General features: G+C 31.9%; 1 protein-coding gene across 2 annotated transcripts in view; it reads left to right on the forward strand.

The window, feature by feature from the left end:
- The window catches only part of LOC143233847 (uncharacterized), a 52,167-nt gene extending 27,216 nt beyond the window's left edge, over window positions 1-24,951 (forward strand). The window contains exons 1-2 of one of the 2 annotated variants that reach the window (XM_076470623.1): window positions 19,559-19,626; window positions 24,089-24,951. In XM_076470623.1, the coding sequence (XP_076326738.1) occupies window positions 19,571-19,626; window positions 24,089-24,356 (324 nt within the window). In that variant the 5' untranslated portion in view covers window positions 19,559-19,570 and the 3' untranslated portion in view covers window positions 24,357-24,951. Of the gene's footprint in view, window positions 1-19,558; window positions 19,627-24,088 lie in introns of those variants that run through there. The other variant, XR_013018351.1, reaches the window with a different exon arrangement.
- The last annotated feature ends 2,425 nt before the right edge of the window (window positions 24,952-27,376 follow it).

A 27,376-nucleotide genomic window follows, 5' to 3' on the forward strand; every position in this document is an offset into this window, starting at 1 on the left:
AATCTATTTTGAGTGACTTGCATAATTAGCTAGTTATCTTAAAATTTTTACTAAGAAATTTCTAGCTTTGTTTTCAAGAAAGTCAGACAATCTGATACCTGCGTTGTAACTACCTTGGGATCAAACTCCGAACATTAGCGTTAAAAACTATATAGTTCATCGCTTAGTCACTGGAGAACACATATTCCGTAAATTTCATACAGGGCCACCGAGTTAAAAATGAGTGACTTCATTCCAATTACATTTGTTAAGTATACTTTATTTTATGAAATTATTTTACTTGTTCAAGAGAATAAACCACCACCACCCTCCTCCCAAGTAGCGTAACGGTAAGTCTGAGAACTCATAACACTTGAAGTCCTGTTTCAATAACTGCGGTGGGCACAACATAAATAATCCATTGTGAAGTTCTGTGCATGTTTCTGTTCTTTCCTTAGTCCTTTAAATATTAAATTCTTTCGTTTACTCTTATTATCATTTCTTCTTTCTTTATTTGACATGATTCTGTCTTATCCTTATTATTTATTTTACCATTTTCTGTTTATCTTTCATATCCACTTGCTTTTAATAATTTCTATACTTCCAACATCCTTCACTACTATTCTAATTCCCATCCGATATTTATTCTTCCTGTTATTTTGATACATTTGTTTTTTTTTTATAACGTAGTCCTATAACGTTATCTGCTGTGTCTACCGATGAGAATCGTAGACTTACCTCTATCCCATCGAGGGACTTACTGCTGTTTCCAATTCTCTTAATATTTCTATTAAATATTTTCGGCTGTTTTCTTTGATACATATTGCTTCTAAAACACATTCTCAAACTATTCTATTTAATCTTCCCATGTCCACTCCACATATAATTCTATCTATTCTTACCTTCTTTTATGCATTGCATGTATATTCTGTGCAGCTCTCTACCTTTTTTCTCTTCCTTATTCTCTCTTCTTGTGTTCTCCCGCTAAAAATTATCAATTCGTTTTCTTCACGAACCTCTAACAATAATCTTACCTCTGTATTTATCTTATCAAACTTTACTTATATTAATATGTCTCTTCTTTTCCCTTTCCTTTTCTCATTTATCTTCCAATCCATGCTTTATTCTACCACTGATGTCAATGATGTCTCCTGTCACAATACTGGTATCTTTTATCAGGGTACTTCAGTAATTTTCTCCATTATTTACTTTCATATTCTGTCGTTATTACCAGTTTCTATTTCCTTTTTTATAATCTCTTATCGTTTCATATTTCCACATCTCTTTTTTTCTTTAGGTTGTTTTCAGTATTATTTCTCATCTCCATAAATTATCTGTATGTTTATCTTTCTTTATTTTGTTTTTCTTTCCCCATTTTAGTTTATTTACATTGTGAACTTCTTTTTACTTATACGTAAATCACTCGTAATTCGAGGGACGCGGGTTCCAATCACCGTTACACCAAACATATTCGCCCTTTTAACCGTGGGTGCGTTATAATTTGACGGTCAATCCCACTATTCATTGGTAAAAGAGTAGCCCAAGAGTTGGCGCTGGGTGGTGGTAACTAGCTGCCTTCCCTCTAGTCTTACATTACTAAATTAGGAACGAATAGCGCAGACAGCCCTCGAGTTGCTTCGCGCGAAATTCAAACCAAACCAAATCTACGTAAGTCAATAGTATTAGGCCTATTACATTTTAAAACCTTACGTTTTTATGTAGTCCCTTAAGAACTTTCCATAAATAGAGGGGTGTATAATAGTAATATTCCAACCAGACTGTATTTGCAATATTTACTGCTGATGATGCAGGTCAACTGGGATACAACAAACACGAAAGTGGTCGGAACACTATTTATACAAATCATTTGTTATAACTGGAATGTTTATGAAGTGAAGACGTTTTACTAGTTGGCGAAGCATGGTTGTAATTATATTTGTTATTGAACATTAGTATTAGTCCTTTTTTTAAATGTATTACCTTTTTTTTTACTGTATTATTCGCCTAGTTTCTCAGGAGTTTTGAAAAATGTGAAGAGTGTTCACTATACCATTATTAGTTTTCTACTTTGTCCATACTTCTACGAAAATAACTATATCCTGATTGTCCTAAACTGCTTTTGATTATTAAATATTCTCGCAACATTGCATGTTCCAATTTTCGTTTCCTTCTGAGTTTCACTTTTAGTTTGTTCTATTTTTCTCATTTTTTTCTTCGTTTCAAAACTAGTTATCTCTTCTTACCTCCCTTTTTGTAATAGAAACCAAGATTCTTGTTACTCACTTCTAATTTTAAATTCTTGTCCTATTATTTTACCAAATTTCACTTTTTATTGTTTTACTCTTCAAACAATTTCAATTGTTTTTTTTTTAATTTTAAGATTAGTTTTTGAAATCTTATTTCTTATTTCTTATTCCCTGGCCCACAGTGGCACAGCGATATGTCTCGGGTTTCGGTACCTGTGTTGGAAACAGTACAGATAGCTCGTTGTGCAGCTTTATACTTAACTTCAAACAAACAAACAAGCTTTACACTCCCAAAAAAATATTTGTCTTTAACCTTACCTTCTATCTTTTTTCATGTTTCTACTTCATTTAAATACTAAATTCTGTCTTCTGTTTTTATCTTTATTGGACCCAATTCCATCCCAGCTTTTGTTTCCCTTTCAACAATTATCTTTTCCTTTCCTCAGTTCTTATACATATTTATATATATATATATATATTTGCATATCGTCTTACGTGTTTCCTATTTCCTGACGCTGTTGCTTATTATTTTGAAAACTACAGATATTTCTTCCAGATAATGTCTGCTTCCCCTTCCCTTCTTTTCTGTTGTGATGTCCAGATGACTATAATTTTTTTACTTCTTTCAATCAAGTAAAATACTTGTCTAGTTTTGATAACCTTAATGTTTTTCTTTCTTTATCTAATTCTCCTGTTTATATCTTTTCCTCAATATTTGCTACTTTTGGCTTTAATAAATACTTTACGTCCCCTGGTGTGGTAACAATAAGTCTGCAGACTTGTAATTCTAAAATCTAAGGTTTGATTCCCAGTGGTAATCACAGCATATAGCTCAATGTGACTTTGCTATAAAACATAGTTCTTTACGCTTCCTCTATTTCTGATGGAGTTCCTACGTTTTAATATTGAGTTGCTTACTAAAACATGTGTTTTACTATTTTAATTTCTATGTTATTTTTAGTAATTTCTGTACTGTATAAACACTATTTTTTAATTAACTATATATTTGCAATTGTCTTCATTTTTTAAAATGTCACTCTTTCTTTAGAACTACTAAGTGAACATAAGTGTCCTTTTGCTGAGTAAAATGGTTAGGAATTACAACATAAATACAGTTAACTTAATTAAGATACAAAAAATAATCTTCCTATTTGCATATATTGGCACTATTTGCTCTCGGTATCATTATAATTAGTATTGCTCCTTATATGATAGTAATGGCAAAACAGTAATTACTTTAACATTCTTTGTTGGATAAAAGTTTAAAATATTAACATTAATTAGTGCCAGTTAAACAAAATATATATAAAGTAAAATCGGGGCGATTGTATGTTAAAGAAAAGGTTGTTACTGTTAGATTACTACTTTCTAAATGGAAAATAAACAGTATAAAAAGTTTCTGTCTTTCATAATAATATATCTATTATTTTGATGAAATCATATCATTATTAAGTTACTTATCTTACTTAAATAGTTACGAAGTCTTGAAGTCCTGAGCGATTTATCTCACCAGATGGCCCGGCATGGCCAGGTGCGTTAAGTCGTTCGACACGTAATCTGAGGGTCGCGGGTTCGAATACCCTTCTCACCAAACATGCTCCGCCTTTCAGCGGCAGAGGCGTTATAATGTGGCGATCAATCCCACTATTCGTTGGTAAAAGAGTAGCCCAAGATTTGGCGGTGGGTGATGCTGACTACTGCCTTCCCTCTAGTTTTACACTGCAAAATTAGGGACGGCTAGTGCAGATAGCCCTCGTGTAGCTTTACAAGAAATTCAAAAACAAACAAATTATATTACCAGTCTCTGGAACGGAAGTTTTCGGATGAGCAGCTCAGTTGACTTCTGGCGTCGACGGGTTTCACGGAAGGCTACAGTTCGGGACCTGAAACGCTGAGGTTTCTTTACACCTTCTGTAGCTGAAGGGCTCTTTCGAGCCGCTTCAATGGTTAGGTATTTTCTTGGCTGTTTCCGCCCGTGGATATTTCTTGCAGTTTGCTTGATGCGCGCCGTAATTTAGCTTTTCGATATAATGTACATTACCATACTCTATGACTTCTTTGCTGAATTGTCTTCGTTCGATCATTTGTAATTATCGGTATTTGGATCCTATGAGTGGACCAGGGAGGGTCAGTTACAATCTTGATTTCTTCCTCCCGCATTTATGGTTTTATGTTTGGCTGGCAACTGTTAAATGTCGAACGCAGCATAAAAGAGTGTATTGCTTTCACACGCTCATGTGTATGAATTCAAAACCCCTATCAGGGCTATGTCCATTTATATTCACACTTTCATCATTTGCACTGGGACACACTCGCTGTAAATAGTTCATACATACCAATGTTTTTTCACGTTGTTGGATTATTTTAAGTGTATTTACATAAATACCCTTTTAATACACTATATAATAAACAATAAAATGATAAGTTGTATAGGTCTAACAATAGGTGGCATGTTATAAACTTATGGTACATATTTAAGGGTGAGAGGTACTCTGGCTCATTTTCATCATGTATGATATAGCGTTTTTATTTATTTTTTCTTAAAGTAGGTAATTAGTCTATTTAGAAGTATATCATGGAGTGGCTGTATGTTTGTGTATTTGTGTAGGAATTTATAGTATGTTAAGCGGAGAACTTGGTACATGTTAGTAAGTAGTAAGTATTGTGTTCTGTTGTTTAACATTCTTTGGTGCGACATTGACGCAGGTTGGAGAAGAGTATTATATGATTGCCATTATGTAATATTTGTATATTTTTAATATGTTAGTTGGTATTGTTCCTGTATTATTTCATGACAGACTTCTAATTTGATATAATCTTTGCAAGATTTTGTTTGAAATCTCATTTATAAATTTTTGCCAATTTATTCTTCTATCAAAGGTAAGAACAAGAAATATAACTCCTACCTTTTGTTTGATTTTCGCCCAAAGCTACACGAGGATTTTTATAATGTCTCTACAGCTGAACGAACGAGCACGTTTGGTTAAGGAGATTCGAACCCGTGACCCTCGAATTACATACAAGATGATGCCCTAACCAGTTGGCCATGCTGGGTCATGTAACTTTTAAATAATTATGTTGCATATATAAATAACATTTAAGAGAGTATTTCGTCTCGAATTGTCCAACCCAATTAACAAATTCTCACATTGTATGAAAGTTCCCCTTGGCAGTGACTTAAGGTAGATAGGAGATAAATCTGAAATGCTATTTTTACATGCCTCTGATTTTGAAACCAAAATAGGCAAATTGAGAAGATCGTAAAAGACAAAAAAAAAACTGCTGTAGTTTATGAAATATTTTAGTCCTGTAGCGTTTAGTACCTGTAACTAAATATCTGGTGAGTCATTACATATCAAGCATATATCCAACACTTTAAAAACAAAGGTATAATTTTTATCATAGATTTTACTTCTAGCTTCGTCATGGGTATCATTCCATGGAAATCATCTAATATTTCGAATGCATATTTAAGTTTCATTTGAAAACATAATTTCAATTTCAATGCTTACTTGAGGAACACACGTTATTGCGACAAACATTGTCAGTAGAACTTTATATGGAAAATAGAATTCTGGTCATATCTTATCAAAATCATTGACGCTTGGCATACCATCAGAGTAATTAATGGCTATATATTGTAAAGTGTTTTAAACTCTTGTGTTCTTTACAACGTAGGAACAAATGTTGTAATCGATCATCTTGTATTTAAGAACACCAGAAGGCTTCAGTTAAAAACACTTTACATTCTACAGGTATGCTAGCCATCAACAACTTCTTGGTCGTGTGTCCTGCTGAACATCGAGAAACACTCAGACAGTAGAAACTCGCAATGCATAGATTTATTACAACCTAGTTTAAACAGTAATAAAACTTTAGCACTACTATTATCTTTTCAAAATAAAAACACATTACAGTAAGAAATCCCTCGAGACAATAAATTGAGAAACTATGTTAAAGAAAGCCATTATTATTTCAAGTCTTCATATTCTATAATGTAATCGCTTAGTGAATTAACTAAAAAATCAAGTATAATATATTTCAACATTCTATAATATATTATTTCAGTGAAATAAATAATATTATTTGTATACATACTCACATTTATCCATTCTTTCATATATACCTATACAGTTAATTAGCTAAACTCTTTTTTTACTCATTTCAACATTGTTTCATATATTTTTCTCAACAAAATAAGAAAATTTCTCTTAAAAACGTTTAAACTTTTTGCTCGTTTAGAGTATTAAGTATCATTTTGATGACAAACGTTTCTGCACGATATCACGTGGTCGTTTAGAAAATTAGCGAGTATTTTAGTTTTTGAGATTGTTTCTTACACTAATTCAATGAGTTTGTAATTAAAAGTATGCTTCACATTACGTCTTTCTTCTTTACAATACGTGGTAATACTTTTTTTAACATTAGAAAGTAATGCTTTCTCCAGAAAGTTATTTTACATATCATTAATTTACCAGAAAAAATGACTGACATTAGGCTAAGACCCCTTTGGTATGTTGCATATCACTTTAAATATAATAACTCATTTAACTCAGGAAATGCCATTAAGTGTAACAATTATTAACTTAGCATAAGCGTATTCTTCTTTAACAGTATATAATAAAAGAGCATAATTTGAATACTAGATGATTATTTTCTAAAATAATCTCGATTTTACTTCGTAAACAATGACATTTATCTTCCTGGCTACTTTAAAAAAATCCTAGAATTTTATATAAGGAATAAGGTACAGAGATATCAACGAAACTCATCTTACAAAGACAAACAGAAAGTAGAAGTTGTGGAAATCTTTAAGGCTCCAAATAATAGAAAACTCTTCCATTTTTCAAACTTATATCTTCTTGGATGTGGCATCAGAGAAATATTATATGTAGTTTATTATGATTTTGATCCTGTTTCAATTTAGAAGGGATTGTTTTAGGTGCTTTACAAGATTTCATACAAATGCATACTTGACTCAAGAACCGTTAGACTGTGATGTATTCAGAGAGTTTACATAAATGTACGAAATTCTATCTTGCTTTTCTTTTATTCTTTTGCTTAAATAACACTTATATATTTCTTCCTTCGCACTGTACATAGTGTTTAATATTTTGCATTTTAGCATAGTGATTATTAATAACACATGAGAACGGATTGTTTTGAAATAAAACTACATTTCAGAATACGTGTTATGAAAACATTTTTGTGATGTGTTTTTATTATGTTTTGTGGTAAAGATTATATTTTTGTGTTTTCTTTCTCACATTTTCTTTTTACGTTTTGCAGAGCCAAAAAGACAATATTTAGTATAAAGAAGTTTATACTAAAATGACCAATTTAGGAGATTAAGGTAACTAATTAATAAATATGTTGCTATTTGAATAGTAAAAAACAATCTTTAGAATATAATTACAAGAAAAAACAATAAACTAAAATAAGAAATAATGAATTTCAATATATTAAATAGTATACCCAATTTTTTTAACAAAAGTTAAATAAATAATGTAATGCATTTTACCTAGAGAACGCAGGTTTGTATGATAAGCGTATTTAACTTGGGCATACCTTGAACGTCTGTCTGTATGCCTGCTATAACGTATCCGTTCAAATGCAAGTGTAAGACTGGAACCTGGCGTGATCTAATGATTCGCGTACTTTAACTTCAAGTGTTGCCATACAAATATTCTCCTCATTTTGGACGGTTCGTGCACTATAAGTGTGACTGTCAAACTCACTATGCGGTTAAAGAAGAATAGCAGCCCACGAGTTGGTGGTAGATGACTATTTATTTGCCTTTCCTTTGGTTTATGAATTCAAAATAAGAAATGGCTATATGCAGATAGCTTTTGTGCAAAACGTTCAAAACAAAAGCTACTTTAAGACTCCGTGATGACAAGAAAACCCACTTGTAGAAAATTATATATTTAAAAACGGCTGGTACGGATAGAGAAAACACTATGCAGAGAAGCAAACAACGTTTCGACCTTCTTCGGTCATCGTCAGGTTCACAAAGAAAGAGAGGGTTACTCACCGATAGCTGACCACATGTTTGAAGACGATTATGTAATTGAGTGTAGGAATGTAGAGGGCGTGCTTAGAGTTTGATTATATTTATTAATATAGGTATAAAGGTGTTCCTTTGTATTGGTTTACTTTGGACTTGAGTTGTTGTATAAGTAAGGCTTCTTTAATTTTGCATTTGTTTATATTTGTTTCTTTATTTAGTATTTGGGTATTTTCTATGGTTATGTTGTGTTTATTTCATTTGCAGTGTTCGAAAACGTGTGAAGGTGACTTTTTGTGTTCTTTAAAGCTGATTTCCATTTTTGTACTTGTTTCTCCAATATAGAAGTCGTGGCGCTTATCACATTGTATTTTATAATGTTAGTGTTGTGTTTGTGAGTGTAAACTTTACATAGTACAGACCTTAATTTTGTGCTTGATTTTTGAATAAATTTGGTATTAACTGGAATGTTTTAGAATTATAAATTAATCCATATTTAAATACAAAAACTTCTGTATTACTGTATTATGCAAAGTAAACAGTCTTATTTTTTATGAACTGATGCATTATATTTTTGGCTTACTTCTTTGTCTTAACGTAATATTGCACACATGTAGGGATCAAGCTCCAAATTTTAGCGTTGGAAGTCCTCATGATAATTTCTAAGCCAGTTGAGAGCGTGACCTTTTGTAAAAGTAAGTTGTTATAATGCTTTATTTGTTTGTTAAAAGACTGGCTGTGTGCACTCTGCCTACTGCGAATTTCAAAATCCAATTTTTAATTTTATAAGTTATTAAATTAATCACCAAGTCACTAGAGGGTGCCTGTAATGCTTCAATTCATGAGGTAAATTATCTTCACAGATTTTGAGGTAATTGTTTTCATTAGTCGCTAAATAAAATGATTATAATATTTTTTGACAATTTCTATATTTTAACTTTTATTTAGATGAGCTATGCTAAACTCATATTTTTTACATTCCGCGTTCTGTGCATTGAGTTTATTCCTATTATAATATCTTTCATAAGAAAATATTTCTCATTTCAATTAAATGCAACATCTTATATAATGATTTACATGCTTTGTAACGAAGGATCATCGAAAACAAATTGATTTCTACAATGTCAACTTCTGGATATGAACATATCAGAATTTCAATTTTACAATTCCTGTAATTTTTCAATCAGAATTCAGCAAAATCTTTAAATATTTCTAGTGGTAAAGGTTACAGGTCATCAATTGCCTGTTTTCTTAATATTTAACGCTGGTCATTTGCTGTAGCAGATCGTTATGTGAAGGAATATATTTCAACAGTGTTTGAACGTAACAACCGAATATTCCACTTTGGATTTATAATTTCACACTACCTTTTCTCGTTCTTGTCCAATAACCAACAGTAGTACAGGATTACTTGATAATACGGAAAGTGTAGAGAGTTTGTTACCATCCAACTAGAAAATAAGGTGTTTATCATTTAGCGAAAGACTACAATAAATCTAAACTACTATTCCTGTTGTCTAAGATAACCATCCATATAAGTTATATATCTGAAGATGTTCCGTATAACCATATATTTTATCTGCGTATATAGTGGAATATGGACTGTTGTTTGTTTTTTTTTCTTTTTTGCTCACTTTGACCATTTAGCACATACGAAGTTTCACGGATTAACGTTGATATGGACATGAAATTTTAGGAACTGCAAAAAAATAATAATAATTCTCCTGTGACGTAATATCAATAAGAAGTATTTATACATATGTATATAAATATATCGTTGTGCTTTAGCTATCAGTCAGTTGGGTTGGTTTGTTTTGAATTTCGCGCAAAACTACACGAGGGTTATCTTCGCTAGCCGGTCCTAATTTAGCAGTGTAAGACTAAAGGGAAGACAGCTAGTTATCAACACCCACCGCCAACTCTTGGGCTAATCTTTACCAACGAATAGTGGAATTGACCGTCACATTATAACGCCCCCACGGCTGAAATGGCGAGCATGTTTGATGTGACGGGGATTCGAACCCACGACTCTCGGTTCACGAGTTGAATGCTTTAACAACCTGGCTATGCCGTGCCCCCAGTCAGTCGGTATTTTACTGAATATTGGCGTACTATAACTATCCGTAAGTCTGTGTTCCAGTGAATATCGATGAAAATAGAAACGGTTTAAACAAGCCATACAATTTCCAGGAAAACGTCGTTCATAAGAGTATTCAACCACTATAAAGGGATTGGAAGAAACAGTATAGTTAAGATTATTTAACCACTATAATAGGTTTGAAACAAACATTATCCGTAAAGTTATTTAACCGCTGTAAAGAAGGTTGGCTTCACTTTATTTTAGTTATGAAATACACGTCGTGTATATTACGGCAATCATGTTATTTTAAGATCAAATATAAATAATATTTTTCAGAATTTTGTGTTTCTAGAACATTGTTTATACATTGAAATAATTATCATTGAAGTATTTTTAAGATATAATTGAAACTTCTTAAGAAAAAATATATATATTATAATTACTGCACAATATTTTATGTATATCAAAAACAGTAAAGAGTGTTTGAACAACAAGCAGTAGACTAGGCTTTTTAAAATAATGTTTAATACGTATTAGTGTCTTAATTACAGCTGCGAATAAAAAATGTGTTCAAACTTAGATATGGTGTTTAACTACCAAATGTAAATTGGCGAGTTTGTGGAGCTCTGGTGCACAGCGTTCCGATAAACCTAAAAATCGTACGTGCTGAGATATATAACGAACGTGTTGAGCGTGTATTAGGTCACATATTTTAATCTTTATCTAATGCCTCGTGAGTAAAGTTTAAGTAATCAGGATAAAGAGGTTGCATGTAAATAGTTGGTGTGACCTTGAGTAGATTTTATAAAACATTGGACACAAATCCTAAACAAATTTCTTATATTATTATAGGCATTTTTGTACGTTTATTTTAGAGCAGAGCTACAGTGAGCTATCTATTGTGTCCACCGTGAGGAATCGAGCCCCGATTTTTAGCGTTATAAGTCCGTAGGTTTGCCGTTGTTCTACCTACATTAAAAAAAATTGTACTTTTGATATTTTCACACTGGACGGAAGATGACCTAAGAAGGCGAAACGTTGTTCTGTGCTTTATTTTATTTAAAATTTTAATACTCATACCAGCCGTCTTTAGAATACATTCTTACTTCAAGTTGGTTTCTCGTCATCATAGAATACAGCGTATCTATAAAGCAACCGTCCTACCAAGCATACCATACAGCATATCCATCGATATTTTTTACACTTGTCCTTTATTGTATACTTCCTTAAACTTTCAAACGTGTTTTAAAAGTAATGTGATTTTCAATACAGTTAAATGGATCAAATAAATTAAATAAACTGAATTAAGATTATTTATTTTAAATTTCCATATTACATTTTACGTTTTAATTGCGTATAGACGAAATGATTCAACAGCATATTATCTAATGCATAATTTCTACACGTTACGAAGCATACTATTGCATTTAATTATACTTATCATAAGGCGTTAGTGTTAAACCTATTACACTTTTAACACTATATTCTATCAGGTTATCTCTTAAGTAATGTCCGATTTTAGATCTAGAAAAAGAGAAAGGATTTCAAACGCTTTTAATGTTAGTTAATCAATAATGTATATTCCATTATTATTAATTACTTCCTGTCAACGATTCACAAGCTTCTGAATGACACTTCTATAAAATTCTTGGGGTTTGGAGGGAAATAATGTAGAGAGGGTAGTTTTGACATCTTCATGTGTTCCCAAGCTCTTTTCTATCAAGATGGTTCTGCAAACTTCAGAATAGATGATAATCAGATGGGGCAAGGTCTGGAGAATAAGGAGGATGTGGAAGTTTTTCCAGTCTAGCTCTTCAATCTTTGCAGATGTGATTCTTGCTGTATGGGGCCGTGCATTATCCTGATGTAACACAACACCTTTACGATTGATCAAAGTGCGACATTCAAGCGCTCTAACTGTTGACAATAGAAGTCTGACGTATTCGTTACATTAAATGACAGCAACTCAAAGTAGATCACGCCAGCAATATACCACCAAACGCTTAACAAGACTTTCCTAGGGTGGAGGTCAATTTTGGGCTATGCTTTAGCCAATTTACTTGCAATACGCCATTGTCTGTTGCGCTTAAAATTTTTACAGAACATTCTATTTTTCATCTCTTGTCACTAACCTGTCCAAAAAAGATGAGTTACGTTCCCGAGAGTTGCTCTAAGGTTGTCTTCTGTCAAGTCATGGGGGGACCATTTTCCGAGTTTTGACACCTTTCCAAGATGTTGCAGATGACGGTGAACTGTTGAATGGGTTGAATTAAACTTCTGTGCTAGTTCTTCAACTATTACATCACAATTTTCATCAACTGTAGCCAGCAGCAAGTCATCGTTAAACTCAACAGAACGGTCTGTACGTGGCGCTTCACTTACGCTGTAGTCACCTGATTTGAACTTCTGAAACCACTTTTGAGATTTTCTTTCATTGAGAGACTCTGCACCATAAACACCTAGAATGTTTCGTGCAGTTTCTGCTGCACTAGTGCCTTTTTTAAACTCATAAAACATTATACCTTTAATGTGCCCCTCAGACACATCCATCTTCATAAGGGTTTATTTGATTAATGATCTAAAAAATGGAGTTGGGTTAGTTTCTTGTATTTGTCTGAACATTTTTACACTCATATTTCAGTCATTAAAGCCTTCTACAAAGACAGAAATGATTATGCACTTTCTGTATTAAATTTTCGGACATTACTTATGGGATGACCTGATACATTCACACACAATTTGTCAAGGAGAAGAATCTATGACAGTATTATAATTGCACTGTGCCCACCATATCTATTGCCGACGATGCGTTTCACTCAATTATTTATTTGTCATAGTTTCCTACAAAGCTACTCAAAGACTGCCTGTGTTAAACGTCCTTAATTTTGAATTAACAGATTAGAGGTAATACAAGTAGTCAACACTATCCATACCCAACTCTTGCGCTACACTATACAGCAAATAGTAAGATTCACTAATCCATGATAACGTCCTAACGGTTTTTGTTACTTGTGATGGGCAATTCACAGATATTCATCTTGTAGTTAGCACTTAACAACGACCACGCCGTTATTCATCTCGTTTTTATTGACGTTATTTTCGAAACTAGATTATTATGAGTCACATTTAATACAATACTTGTGAGTTTGAATGCTTATTTCTAGTACCAACGTAGACCATATTAAGCCAAGCTGAAATAAAAATTTAAGGTGGTAATAATAAAAAGTATAACTTGATGTTTCAGATACAACTTACAGAACTCAAATGACACAAATGTATGCGCCACCTGTCTTTTGCAAGCTATTGAAGTTTCCGGTAGCCCAAACTACATCACCCAACAATTTTTATGAAACTGGAGGTATAAAAACCTTTATTAGATAAAATTTCAATTTCTTTCAAGATCAGTGATCGAAAATACAATAGTTGAATATTCTCACTAAAGCTCTTTTATGGAAACGTCTGTTTTTGTTTCTCTAGAGAACCAACCACTCAACCAGAGCTCTCCATTGAGTCAATAATAAATTTGGAGGTTCACATAGTTAAAATCTAGAATTTGATACTCTGAGGGTCACAGCACGGATTGCTCATTTCGTAGTTTTGTAATTAACAACAAATAAATAACTAATTATAACTAGTATAGAAAGAATTAAATATATGGTCATTATCTATTTTATTTTACAGTTTGTTTGGGCCTGGCATGGCCAGGTGGGTTAAGGTGTTCGACTCGTAATCTGAGGGTCGCGGGTTCGAATCCCGGTCGCATCAAACATGCTCGCCCTTTCAGCCGTGGGAGCGTTATAATGTGACGGTCAATCCCACTATTCGTTGGTAAAATAGTAGCCCAAGCGTTGGCGGTGGGTGGTGATGACTAGCTGCCTTCCCTCTAGTCTTACACTGCTAAATTAGGGACGGCTAGCGCAGATAGCCCTCGAGTAACTTTGCACGAAATTCAAAACAAACACTTTGTTTGTTTGTTTCAACATGTTGCACAAAGCTACATAAAAGGTATATGTGCATAACCATTGATAATTTTAAGCTAATAAATTAGTGGAAATGCAGTTTGTTAACAACATTCACATTGTATTGTTGAGCTAACCTGGCTAACCAAACAGTGGGTTGGATCGTCGCTCTTATAGCGCACGCTCGGTCTTAAAGTGCAAATTATATTATTGTTTTAACGATATACACTACAAGCAGACACGACGTACTTTTACAATCTTGCATATGCTGTGGAATTTCCATAAAATTATATTTGCCAATATAGAAGAGAAGTAATAAAATTTGAAACTTTGAAGTTGTATTTTATAGCTTCAAATGCCTAGATCTTTGAAATTTTTTAAAACTTAGATTACGTTACAATACAAAACAGATAAACAGAATGACTAAATGATGATTGTTTTTGCTGATAAACCAGTTTCTTGACTGTAATATTTATTTTAAAACCTCACAAGCTGTTCCGAACGAAGTAGTGCATTACTGAATTTTAGTGCTATTAAGATCATTCTGTAGTTTTAACTAAGTAAACTACGGTCACAAAGATTATTTCTATCACTATTTAGTTTTTAATGCCACATTATTTACATTCTTGTTTTTGCCATTTTAGTTGAACAGGCTGGGATAACATCTATTATATGAGATCTAAAGTTGTCCATCTGTCATGCTGATACTTTGGCCGTTGCGGTACGAACGACACGCAACTTGCACGAAACGATGACGCTTATAAGTGCGAAAAGCAAATGTTTTTTTTTATTCTTCCAGCCATATGTATATATCAAACCGAAGATGCCATACTTTAAGCATATAATCAGATTTGAGGGCAGGTTTGTAGATATTGTGATAATATCCAATCAGATGTACGCGGCCCCACGTTTGGTACTGATGACGTACAAAAATCATGATCATTTGCCGAAATTTCTCATTACGTTTGCTTGGTTGTCAAGGGCCCACATTAACGCAACATCAACATTTATCCAATAGGAACCTTCAGATCAACTCTGCTACCCGCCACACATTTCAATTTTGAAAATGACTAGATTAATGCATTATTTGTTTTGTTCAGCTCAGCAAGTTAATAAAGCCAAAACCAGGAAGACAGTCAAAAGAGAAGACACCAAAATTCATAATAAAATTCACTGCCCTTAACATCACAATTAATAAGTTGAAGGATTATAGAGTTGGCCAATATGTCTTTGTTTTGATTTATAAGAAAATTTAAAGATAATTTAAAAAAAACATACAAAAGTCAAAATGTCAAAAATGTCAAAAAGTCAAGCAATACTTAAAGGAAATGACCAAAATATATAAGAAATGTTGTTTTCATGAATACGATAATACTTTTTCATACATATATATTGTTACTACATTATAATTATTTTTTTGGAAAACACCCTCATAAAACGTTTCTTTTCAGAAGAAAAAAATTATCATTATTTTCCACGTTATGTATCAACATTTATTTCAGACATGTCTCCGATGTATTATATTACGTACATTAGGTATTACTATTTCAAATAACCAGAAATTTGAATTTGAATTTAGAAATTAATTAATTGTTAATATGTCATGTTTATGATATTTGCCAACAAGACTGATACACACAATTTCCTTTTTTTTAATACAAACATATTTTAATGTAGAAACATAAAAACAATAATATTTACACTAATAACGATTATTACTAATAGTTATTACAAATTATAATTTATATACAATTGTTTTACAAACTTACAAACTATATTGAATCCTATAGCCGGTCTGGAATTGGATAATTTATCGACGATCGAAGTCCACGACGAGCAAATCCATTATGAGTTGACACTGTCACATCTCGCTTAAGCTGGCTAGCTTGAATGGCTTCATATCCTTACAAGCTAACTTTTTCTGGCGATGATATTTATTGTCCTTGTAGAAATACTAAGATCCAAAGTTAATTCACTGAAATTTAATGGATTTAATGTTCAAAACATATAAATGTTTCTGGTCAAATTCTGTAGTTTTCCTATTAATAGGCGTTAACCACAATTATGGCTTTCGAAGCCTATAGTACACTAACTGTAACTGACTAATAATAATATTTTTCTTTCATTCGACTAGCCGTTTTTATATTGTATATTTTAATATACAAACAACAAAAAATACAATTGATAATAATAGTTATTACTAGTAATTATTACAAATGACGGTTGTAACGGGTTTACCGTTTTACGTTTATCTTAGTACCTACGCTTGTTTCATTATAGTTTTCTTTTTTGCCTTTGACGTATATTCTTGGCTATGTATTGCGCAAATCCCGCCTATTCTCGAAATTTATAGAAGATTTTTGAGTGTAAAAATCAACAATATTTGTTTTACGAAAACGCCCTAGAACATTATTGAAACCTCAAGAGACACGATTGATTCGTATAAAAGCAGCTGAGAGAAAGTGGAAGAATAATATTATTATTAGGCAGCTACAGTCAGTGTGTTATAGGCCTTGAAAGCTGTAATTGTGATTAACGCCTATTAATTGGAAAACTACAAAATCTGACTAGGAATGTTGGTAGATTTCGAACATTGCAAATAGTTTAACTTCAGCAAATTAACTTCAAACGTTGTTATTACAACAAAGACATTAAATATTGTCGCCGGCAAAATCTTATGGGTGCTTCAAGCTTAGCCAGCCTTCAAAAGAAGTGTACAGATTTATCTACAAACAATTACTTTGTTCTCCGTGAACGTCGATAAAATATTTAGTTCCAGACTATATAGAATACTGAGTATTGTTTTTACTTTTACATTTGTAAAACTCTTGTACATAAAACATCATTTGTAAAAACTATTAGTAATAACTGTTGTTGTAAACTGCATTGTTGTTTTTTGTACATTAAAATACATTTGTGTTAAAAAAAAGAAACTTGTGTGCATCAGTCTTGTTAACAAATATCATATTTTTTATATATTTAATGAGCTTCTAAATTCAAATTTAAATTTCTGGTTATTTGAAATAGTAATAAGTAGCATACATAACGTAATAAACTAGAGACTCGTCCGAAATAAATTTTAATAAGTAACACTAAATATTAACAATGATATAAAGACATTTGTTGCAGTAACAACGAAAGGAACAAACCTGTGTATACTATAAAATTCAAATCATATCTTAACTTTTCATAATAAATTTTTCGCTTTATTTAAAGCCTCTTTTAATAGAAATGTGTGCTAGTGCTATAAAGCATTGAACGTTTTTTAACGACGTTGCGTAAAAATAGGTTTTTACTGGCTACAACATAGATTACTTTAACAGACTTGTGTCGGATCATCTGATAATTAGACATAATTTAGATGTTTTCATTATACTAAACTATTCTTTCATCATTCAATTTAATCTGTTTAAATACATTTTATGATTACTATAATTACGCCGCGATTGGAAAACAAAGTTTCTCAATTCTTTCTTTAAAAATTGGCTCCTTTTGACATAAGGAACCAAATAATCACGTCAGCCCAATTAAATGTTAAAATCATCACAATTATAAAATTATTTTAGAATGGAATTTTCTGCTTTTCGTTCCACGCAACAAATGGTAATGCTGGAGTCAAGTCACCATGATTAGAATAACAGATCAGATTAGCTATTACAGAATGAACTTCATATATTATTTGTTCCTCCCGTCAGTTATACATGAATATAGTTACATTTATTAATCTATTACATAATTGAGGCTCTGATCTTTTTTTGTTCCACACTAAACTAACCATATATCTCACCTGTTTATATAGAAGTGATGTCACCATGTCACATCTTAAGATCTTTACAATATTATTAGAGAACGGTGATTCTCCGTCCTTCATAACAGCTTTTCATGCTGAAGTCAGGTCACCTTGTCTATGGGTTCACAATTTCGGCATCATTACAGAACGAATTACAGAAGTTTCAGTATTTAGCTAAAAATGTAAAGACCCTAAAATATCTTTGTAATTGAGTTTCGATAATGTCAGTATTATATAAGCTACCAAATCAATAGCAGTTCCGACCATGCTGTCTTATATTATGCACTTGTTTCTGAACATTCAGTTCAATACAATAGTTATCTAAAAAGCATGTTTCTGAAAGATATTTTTATTTTCATTATTTATTTTAGAGTATTCTCCTTGTTATATCCATTCTTTAGAACTTATAACATTTATCTCATATGCTAAGTTGTTATTTTATAGCAGGTTACATTTAATAAATAAAGACAGGAGGTGAGATTTTTCTGGAGAAAACACGAGATTTTAATAAACAATAAAAAATAAGAAGGAAATAAATTTGCTTGAAATAGATTAAGTAATCAAAGCAACATTACTTGTTTTATTCTTTGTAGGTCAGTTCTTGGCACAACGCAGGTGAAGATGTTCTCATGAAAATGGTCAATATTTTAAAAAAAAAGCACGAAATTATATATATCTAGTTACATACGCTCTCTCATGTTCAAAATGTATCAAACCAAGTCACGAAAACAACGCTATAAAGCATGTATCAAAACTAATTTTAATACAGGGACCTCAACGCGTTTCTGCAGGCCTGAAAAAGGCAAACAGAAGTTACCAAAGCGTACCAAATTCTTTATGTTATAACAGTGTGGTAAAACATGCCTCATAAGGTTATTTTCACGTCATAATTTGATGAAATTACGTATTTTAACTGCACAATTGTAAAAAAAAATAGTTCATTATTTCTTGATACAGAAAATTAAAAATATTTAAAAAGTCTACTTTATTTGTAAAAGTGAATAATATGAAATGGACAAATCATTAATAAGTAATTGTTTGGTTTGTGCACTAATGTAAAGAACACAGATGTATTAAGAAAGAATTTTTCATATTATTTAATAATTTGATTGATGCGTAATTCTCAATAATCAGTCAGTATATGGAATAAAAAATATAACAAAATGTTTTAATTAAAACTAGTTCTGTGCAATATTATATCATTAATTGATGTAAAAAAATGAAAAACAAACAAATAAAAATAAGCATTGTATCAAAATGTTTAATAAAAATTATTTGGCAATAAAGGTATGGAAACTCGTGAAATATTTTACTTAATATAATTACATAGTACTGGAAAAATTATGGAACAATGAAGAAAACGAAAATAAGAAACAAAATAGAGTGGAATTGAACTATATAGTCACGTGCTCATGACTTATGCTTTGATTGGTTGTCATGCAAATAATCCAAAAGTGCCACACTAATAAACAGTCTATAAAAGTGCAGACAGTCGTACAATGCACAGTAATGGTAAAGTATATCCAGTCCCTTCTCCCAGGACTGAAACTCTTCAAGGCAAACAGGTAAAACTAAAAATGTTGGTTGGTAAAAGATACTCTGTGCAATAAGAACTGTTTTCAAGTGTGTACATGAAGATAAGTGAAGTAGAAATGCGAAATTCTTCCAAAGTGATGTTAAATATTTTTGTGTATATTCTATACGAGTTAGCTGATGACAGATTACAAGTCTTGAAAACACCCTTGCTGTAAATACAGATATAATTATTACCTGAATTGTATCGCGGCTAATATGTAACATGTGGAAAGAAGCATGATGAGAAAATAGTAGACGTTTAGTGATCTACGTAAAATTGAATCCACCATGACTATTATAAATACAGACAAATTATGACTCATCATCGATCGAGATTCATCTTCCAGTAATGTAGTCCTCCCAAGCTTACAGTAAATGTGGCTACACTATACTTTGACGATAAAGAAGCTGACGCAACACTCATAACCATGGCTTGGCTTGCACATTCTTGAGGCTGTAAGGGTTCATGTAAAAATTGAAGTCAAAAGGCCAAACTGGTTGAGTTAGAGTAATTTACAAATTATAAATTGATAAGCTGTATGGCAGCATAAAAATGATTTGTAATATTAGTGCATTGTACAAATTATTCGCCTTTTTTGTGTGTTTATTGAAATAATGTTTTTTCCCAATAATAAGCTTAGCTATATTTTCTATTTGTGTATAAGTGTTATATGTGTGTCACTTCCATCTTTCTATAATTATTTTCATTACCGTATATTTTCTGCATCTTTCAATGTAATTTTCATGCTAAACTTTTCTTTATCTGTATCTTTAAAATAACTCTTTTGTCTTAAATCGCTATAACATTTTATTTCTCCTTGAAAATTTTCTCAATTGTTTGCAAATATTTGAGGTGTTTTAGTCAGATAAAAAAACTGAAATAATAATGTATTTTTACTGCTACTTTGAGTCATTAGAGGATTTTTTTATAAATTATTCTTTAAAAATTTTAATAATTGTGTAGTAAAATAATCACTATATTCATGTCTCAGCTTATTTATTGGTTTTTCATCATGTCACTGCCAATTAGCAGATAAAATTAAGTAAATACTGTTTACAATACTTCTTGCTTCAAACTATTAAAAAGTAATTCTGCTTTAAGAGCTTTGGAAATCTAACGATTCGAATAAACATGTCTTGTATCTATTGTTGATCTGAGGTTTATCAGATAGTTGTTTCTTCACGTTTGTAGCAGAGAAAAATATTTTACAAAACTAAACTAAGTGCCAGTTACTTAAAAATTTAGAAAAAACGGCATTTACACGCCAGGTAACTATAAAAGAACGCTCAATTTCATCCAGCGTTGTATGTACTAACTCTGATGAAGCTCCGAAAGCGAATCGTTGGTTAAAATAAAACGTTCGTTTATAGTTATCTGAAGTTCAAAGGTCGTTTCCTTTTTCACCCTTTTCATTAGAACGTCCATGATTAATCTGTTTGTTGTGAACTGTACAATCTGATCTTAAGAACGTCCATGATTAATCTGTTTGTTGTGAACTGTACAATCTGATCTTAAGAACGTTCATGATTAACCTGTTTGTTGTGAACTGTACGATCTGATCTTAAGAACGTTCATGATTAATTTGTTTATTGTAAGCTGTACGATCTGATCTTAAGAACGTTCATGATTAATCTGTTTATTGTAAGCTGTACGATCTGATCTTAAGAACGTTCATGAATAATCTGTTTATTGTAAGCTGTACGATCTGATCTTAAGAAAAGCGTTAACTCGAAACATCAACTTTCTTTAAATATAAATATAAAATTTTGGTAGTTGTTCAACTTTTCTCAAATTTCGATATTAGACTTCATTAACCCTGACGTTGACAGTTATCTAAAGTGTTAAAGCTAATATAAATACAAAAGTATCCATCTCACTTTCTATTTTATAAATAAAATTTAATAATGACGTACATATAATAACATATCTAGCATTTGTTGTAAAACATGTAACGAGACGACGAAGTTTAAATTAGTAAAAGTGTACAGTATTTAGCGTAGTTTGTCAAATTAGAAACTTTACAGTTATTTATATGAATCATTAATTTTATGGACAATAAGTTCAGTAAAGTAAAAAACATGCAAGGAGACATATTAAGTTAAACAATTACCTTACCACAGCTTATAAAGAAGAGGGCCCGGCATGGTCAGGTGGGTTAAGACGTCCGACTCGTAATCTGAGGATCGCAGGTTCGAATCCCGGTCGCACCGAACGTGCTCGCCCTTTCAGCCGTGTGGGCGTTATAATGCGACGGTCAATCCCACTATTCGTTGGTAAAAGAGTAGCCCAAAAGTGTTGGCTGTGGGTGGTGATGACTAGCTGCCTTCCCTCTAGTCTTACACTGCTAAATTAGGGACAGCTAGCGCAGATAGCCCTCGAGTAGCTTCGCGCGAAATTTAAAACAAACGGCTTATAAAGAATACCGTTACCCAATGAGAAAAAGAAGTTTACAAAAAAAATAGACATGATAACAGTATTTTATACTTCTAGCTATAATGAGTTCAATATATTATTATGTCAAAATTATTACACGAAGAAAATATTTCTACAATTGTAATATATATATATATATACGTATTGGTGGCCTTTTATTGTGGTACAGCGGTAAGTCTAAGGATTAATAATATCACAATTAGGCGTTCAATTCCTCTCGGTAGACGCAGCAACTTGCGCGATGAAGGTTTGTGACGAGGAAAGTTCAAACGCTTATAAGAAATTTCGTTATTGTGTTATTCCACCCGGCAGCTCCAAATCAACAATTGGGGTGAAAGTTTCCATTTCTTTTCTCTTTTTTTTGTGTGTGTGTGGAGGTGGGACTCAAAAACAAATGTTAAAGTAAAAGTTACCTTGAAATAAAATTAAAATTTCGAGATTTCAGTTGTAATTTTATTTGTGGATATTTGTGGCAAAATCACAATTTCCTTTCTCACAATTGTCACACTTTCTTAACGAGTAAAATATGATTTGGACGGTTTAGTTCAATGAGCTGAACTATGGAAAAATCTAGGAAAATATACACTGAAACTCAGATTTGTGAAGGTGTTGATACCTGATGGTAAAGGCACTGAAAGATAAGGTGTTTATACAAAAGGTGTTGTGTACAAAGATGCGTTTTATAATATGTAGATATTTCATACATATTTTTAACATGAATAACTAACATAGAGAACTGGATCTGTCATTTTATACAATTTTACCTTTTGTGTATTTTACTCAAATATATTCAAGTAATAAGTATAAGTATACTTTATAGACGAAATACAAGTTTTTCGCCAAGTTACAATATTATTTAATATATCGCTGTAACAAATAACACCTGACAACGGTGCTGTATCAAGTTATCCCTATTTCATTCTATACCATTACAATATAATTTAATATAACATTTTTTAAAGTTTTACGATTATTATGAATATTTTGGGTGTAAAATTACATAACCGACTATCTTTGTTCTATCCACATTATGATGAATCAAACCTTAGGTTTTAGCGATGTAGTTCGTAAATTACCGCTCATGCATCTGAAAACAATTAAGTGCAGATCAGTGATGTGAGAAAACCCACTTGTAGAGAAATATATCTGTAAAAATGGTTCATTTGGCTTGAGAAAATTTTTTACGTAGAGGAGTGAATAACGTTTCGACCTTCTTCGGTCATCGTCAGGTTCACAAAGAAAGAGAGAGGTAACTGACCGGAAGCTGACCACATGTTTGAAAGGGGGTTGTATAATGTGTGTTGGAATGTAGAGGGCGGGCTTAGATGTTTGAATATATAATTTTATATTATTTTTTTATTATTTATTATATTATGTTTTAATATAGATATAAAGGTTTTCCTTTGTATTGGTTTATTTTGGGCTTAAGTTGTTGTATAAGTAAGGCTTCTTTAATTTTGCGTTTGTTTATGTGGACATTATGCATCATAGATTTTTAAATTAACAATGATAATGAAATACTTATTTCATTGGTGATTAAACACAATGCTCCACAATGGAATACATGTGTTCTGCTCATCACAGGTATCAAAACCACTGCTGAGCCACTGAGAAGCGATTATCCGAAGCGCGCTTAGTTTGTGATAAAAAACTCCTATTTATTTTTTTCTAAACGTTTTTCCATATTTTATCTCAACATTATAGATTTTGAATTATTTTATTACACAGATTATTTCTAATGTTACAAGTAGTTTACACCTGTGCCGTTGCAATAAGAAAACACAAACACAATTTACATCCCTCATATAAGTCTAACGAAAGTGTCAGAAAGTTCATGAATCTTCGAAAAATTCTACTCATTCTTGTATGTGATATAAAGAAAAAGATTTCATTTTGAAAATATTTGAAGTAAGAAACTTAATTAAGTAGGATAAAAGAAGTACTAACTCATGCTCAAAACTTTAATTAAATGTCTATGAGTCTTCAGTTAAACAATTGTTAATTGATTTATTTTTCAGAACCATGACTATACCAACATTGGTACTCTTCACTATTCTGTGGTTAGTATGGTCCTCTCCATGTAATGGACTGCACGCTTCTTTGGATAAGTATCACTTGGGAACGTCTTCTACAATGGCGCCGTATTGGTACTCCATGATGAAAAATCTACAGTTTATAGGAAATAGCCTAGAGCATCGGGAATGGCTTCCGCAAGACCATATCAACGATATTGACGACCAAGTCTATAATCCCCTGCTGACCGGATCCGGCATTTGGCAAGTGTGAAACGAAGCTCCAAACTGAAGAATGGCCGAAATAGACAGCTTTTGAAACTGTTAAACCGAAATCAAATGAACCTGAGCAACGCAGCACGGTTCAACTCTTTCTTGGATGTTGACTATGTTATCCGACAAAGGCGAAAGTTCCCGGAAGTGGACTCTCGAGGCTTTGACGAGGATATATTCGATGAAGGTTTTGGCGAATGGTCGCCTATGAAGAGATTAAACAAAGTAGTTGAATAAGCATATATTTCAACTCTCTGGTATGGCTAATCCTAACATATGTTCATGTAAATCTTTGCACCATAGATAACTTTAAACTCATTTTAGGCTATATAAATACGCATAAATATATATATATAATATCTGCCTTCCTTAATACCGTAATGATAACGACCGCATAACTAAATTACACTTTAGTTGTAACAATGACTTAAAGGTAATTGTACTGGTGTGAAAAGCAAACTAATAATAATAACGTATAAAGTAATACTGCTGATACTGTGAGATCTATCACATGTTTCATATTAACAAACTCCAATCCACGTAACGCACTCCAATTGTTAAAAACATGTATAATTTAGTAAAACGTATAAGTTAATACAACAATGATAAAATAAAGAAAATAAAAGTTCCTTGTCTATAGTTCTCATAATTATACAGTTTGTTTTGGATACTCGTGAAAAGCTACGCAAGAACTTTCAACATTACTCTTTTCTATTTTAAGAGAAGGTAAACAGTAAATAACACCCTCCGCCAAGTCTTGGACTATTCTTGTTTAACAGAATAACGAAATTTAATAGTCAATTTTACAGTATACCCACTGACCTAAAATGCAGAGTATGTTTTTGGGTTAACAATGGGTGACTTTGTAGATTCACAGTCCGTGTCGCCAAGAGCCAGGCCATGTCTCACCCTTATAGATGTACAATAATAAAAATCAAAAGTTGTACTGATTTCTAATGATACGTATTATAAGTTATCTTGGACGAGTATCCGATATATTATGTCATAAACGTTACGTATTACGATTTTAAATAAATGGAAACTTGAAGTTTAATTTAGAATTTCATTAAATATTAATATATATCAAGTTAATGATATTTGCCAAAAAGACTGATACACACATTTTTTTTCTTTCTTAACACAAATATATTTTAATATGTAAAAAACAATACATTTTATAATAACGGTTATTACAAATAATTATTTATATACAAAAATGTTACAAACTCACAAACAATATTGAGTCTTCTATCTTGTCTGGAACTAAATATTTCATCGATGGTCTAGGTTCTCGACGAGGGAATTAATTTTATGTTAATACACAGACATACTTCACTTGACGGGAATGCTAGCTAGCTCAATTCTTGTTTGGCCTTACGCGGTTTACAAGGTTACTTTTCACATTGTAAGATATATATCTAACGTTCTCGTAGGAATACTAACTTCCAAAGCACACATTTGTTGGAAATTTATAAACATTCCTGGTCAAATATCTCTAAATTTCCAATTAATAAGCGTTTTTCACAATTATAACTCTCGAGCATTGTAGTACACTAACTATAGCGACCAAACCATATTCTATTACTGCCTTTTGGCATTTTGTGATGACTTGCTTTTATATACTCATTAGGTGAGATTCTCGATAGTTCAACAATGTTCGAAGGTATGCTAGTGTTTTCGTAAAACATATATTTTTGATTATTACTCTCGAGATTCTTCTACAAATATAAGGAACGAGCGGGACTTGCACAATACACATCCAAAGTCACATGTATCAAATTGAAACAAACACAAACAACTACGACAGAAGAATGAATAAATAATTCTTTATGAAACATTTTGACAAAATCTAGAACTCTTACTCTTACTAAATTAATATTTTTGATTGATATTTGGAAACTTCTCATTTTCAGAAACATTATAAAATCAAAAGACAAGCTAATATGTTCACTTAAAACCAAAGTTCTTTGAGTAAATTAGCTACATGGAAACGTGTATATGTTTCAGATATTTGGTTCGCTGGTCTTTACAAACAAAATTCTTTAAAACGTTACCATCATAATTGAAGAAAGTTGGAAAATAGAAAATGTTATTTATGATATATATTTCGTCGTCAAATGAATGTGTTTTATCTCATAAAAAACATAAGTGGAAGAAATATCGATAAATCGGTTCAGTTTGGTTTGATACCAGGTCTGATAACACGTTAATAGCCAAAAATAGAAGAAAATGTAAAATAATACTAAAAAGAAACCTGTCCTTTGTTATGATGTTAATATCCATTAGATGTTTTTCTATTATATTTAGATTTTATTTATACAAATTTTAAAGAATTAGAAACGTGTATAATAATAGTATTGAAACCATACCATATTTTACGTCATAATCATTATCGACGACAGGTTTCACTCGATTCATAGCTCTTGGCCGACCAGGGAACAATAAATACAAAAGCGGTCGGAAGATCAAAACATTATCTATACAGATTATTTATTAAAACAACGATTGATATTATGTAAATGCCTTTTGGCATAATATAATTAATATTTATCATAAAATATGATGTTAGGCCAATTATATTTTAACACTAGGCGCTTTTTATAAAAATCTTGCGAATTTGTAGAAATTTTGACAATATTTTCGCCCGCTTTTGTCAACCAAGTATTGTTGGTTTTGCACTCAAGAACGATTTACAAATTTCGAGAACAGGCAATACTAACACAATACACACTCAAAAATATACATCACAGGTAAAAAAAGAAAACTATACGGAGACGGATATTTGAACCTGTGACCCTCAGATTGCAATTCGAATGCTTTAACCACCTGACCATGCCGGGCTGTGGAACGTTACAGACCTCGAACATTACAAACCGTTCAACTTCAGTGAATTACTTTGGATGTTAGAATTTCTACGAGGACATAAAATATTTTCGCTAGAAGTAGCCATTTTGTGACCGTTGTGAGGTCAATCAAGAAACAACAGCTAACTATCTCAAGAGCAGAATGACGATATCAACT

This window comes from Tachypleus tridentatus, chromosome 12 (assembly GCF_004210375.1).
Source record: "Tachypleus tridentatus isolate NWPU-2018 chromosome 12, ASM421037v1, whole genome shotgun sequence".
Taxonomy (NCBI): Eukaryota; Metazoa; Arthropoda; class Merostomata; order Xiphosura; family Limulidae; genus Tachypleus; species Tachypleus tridentatus.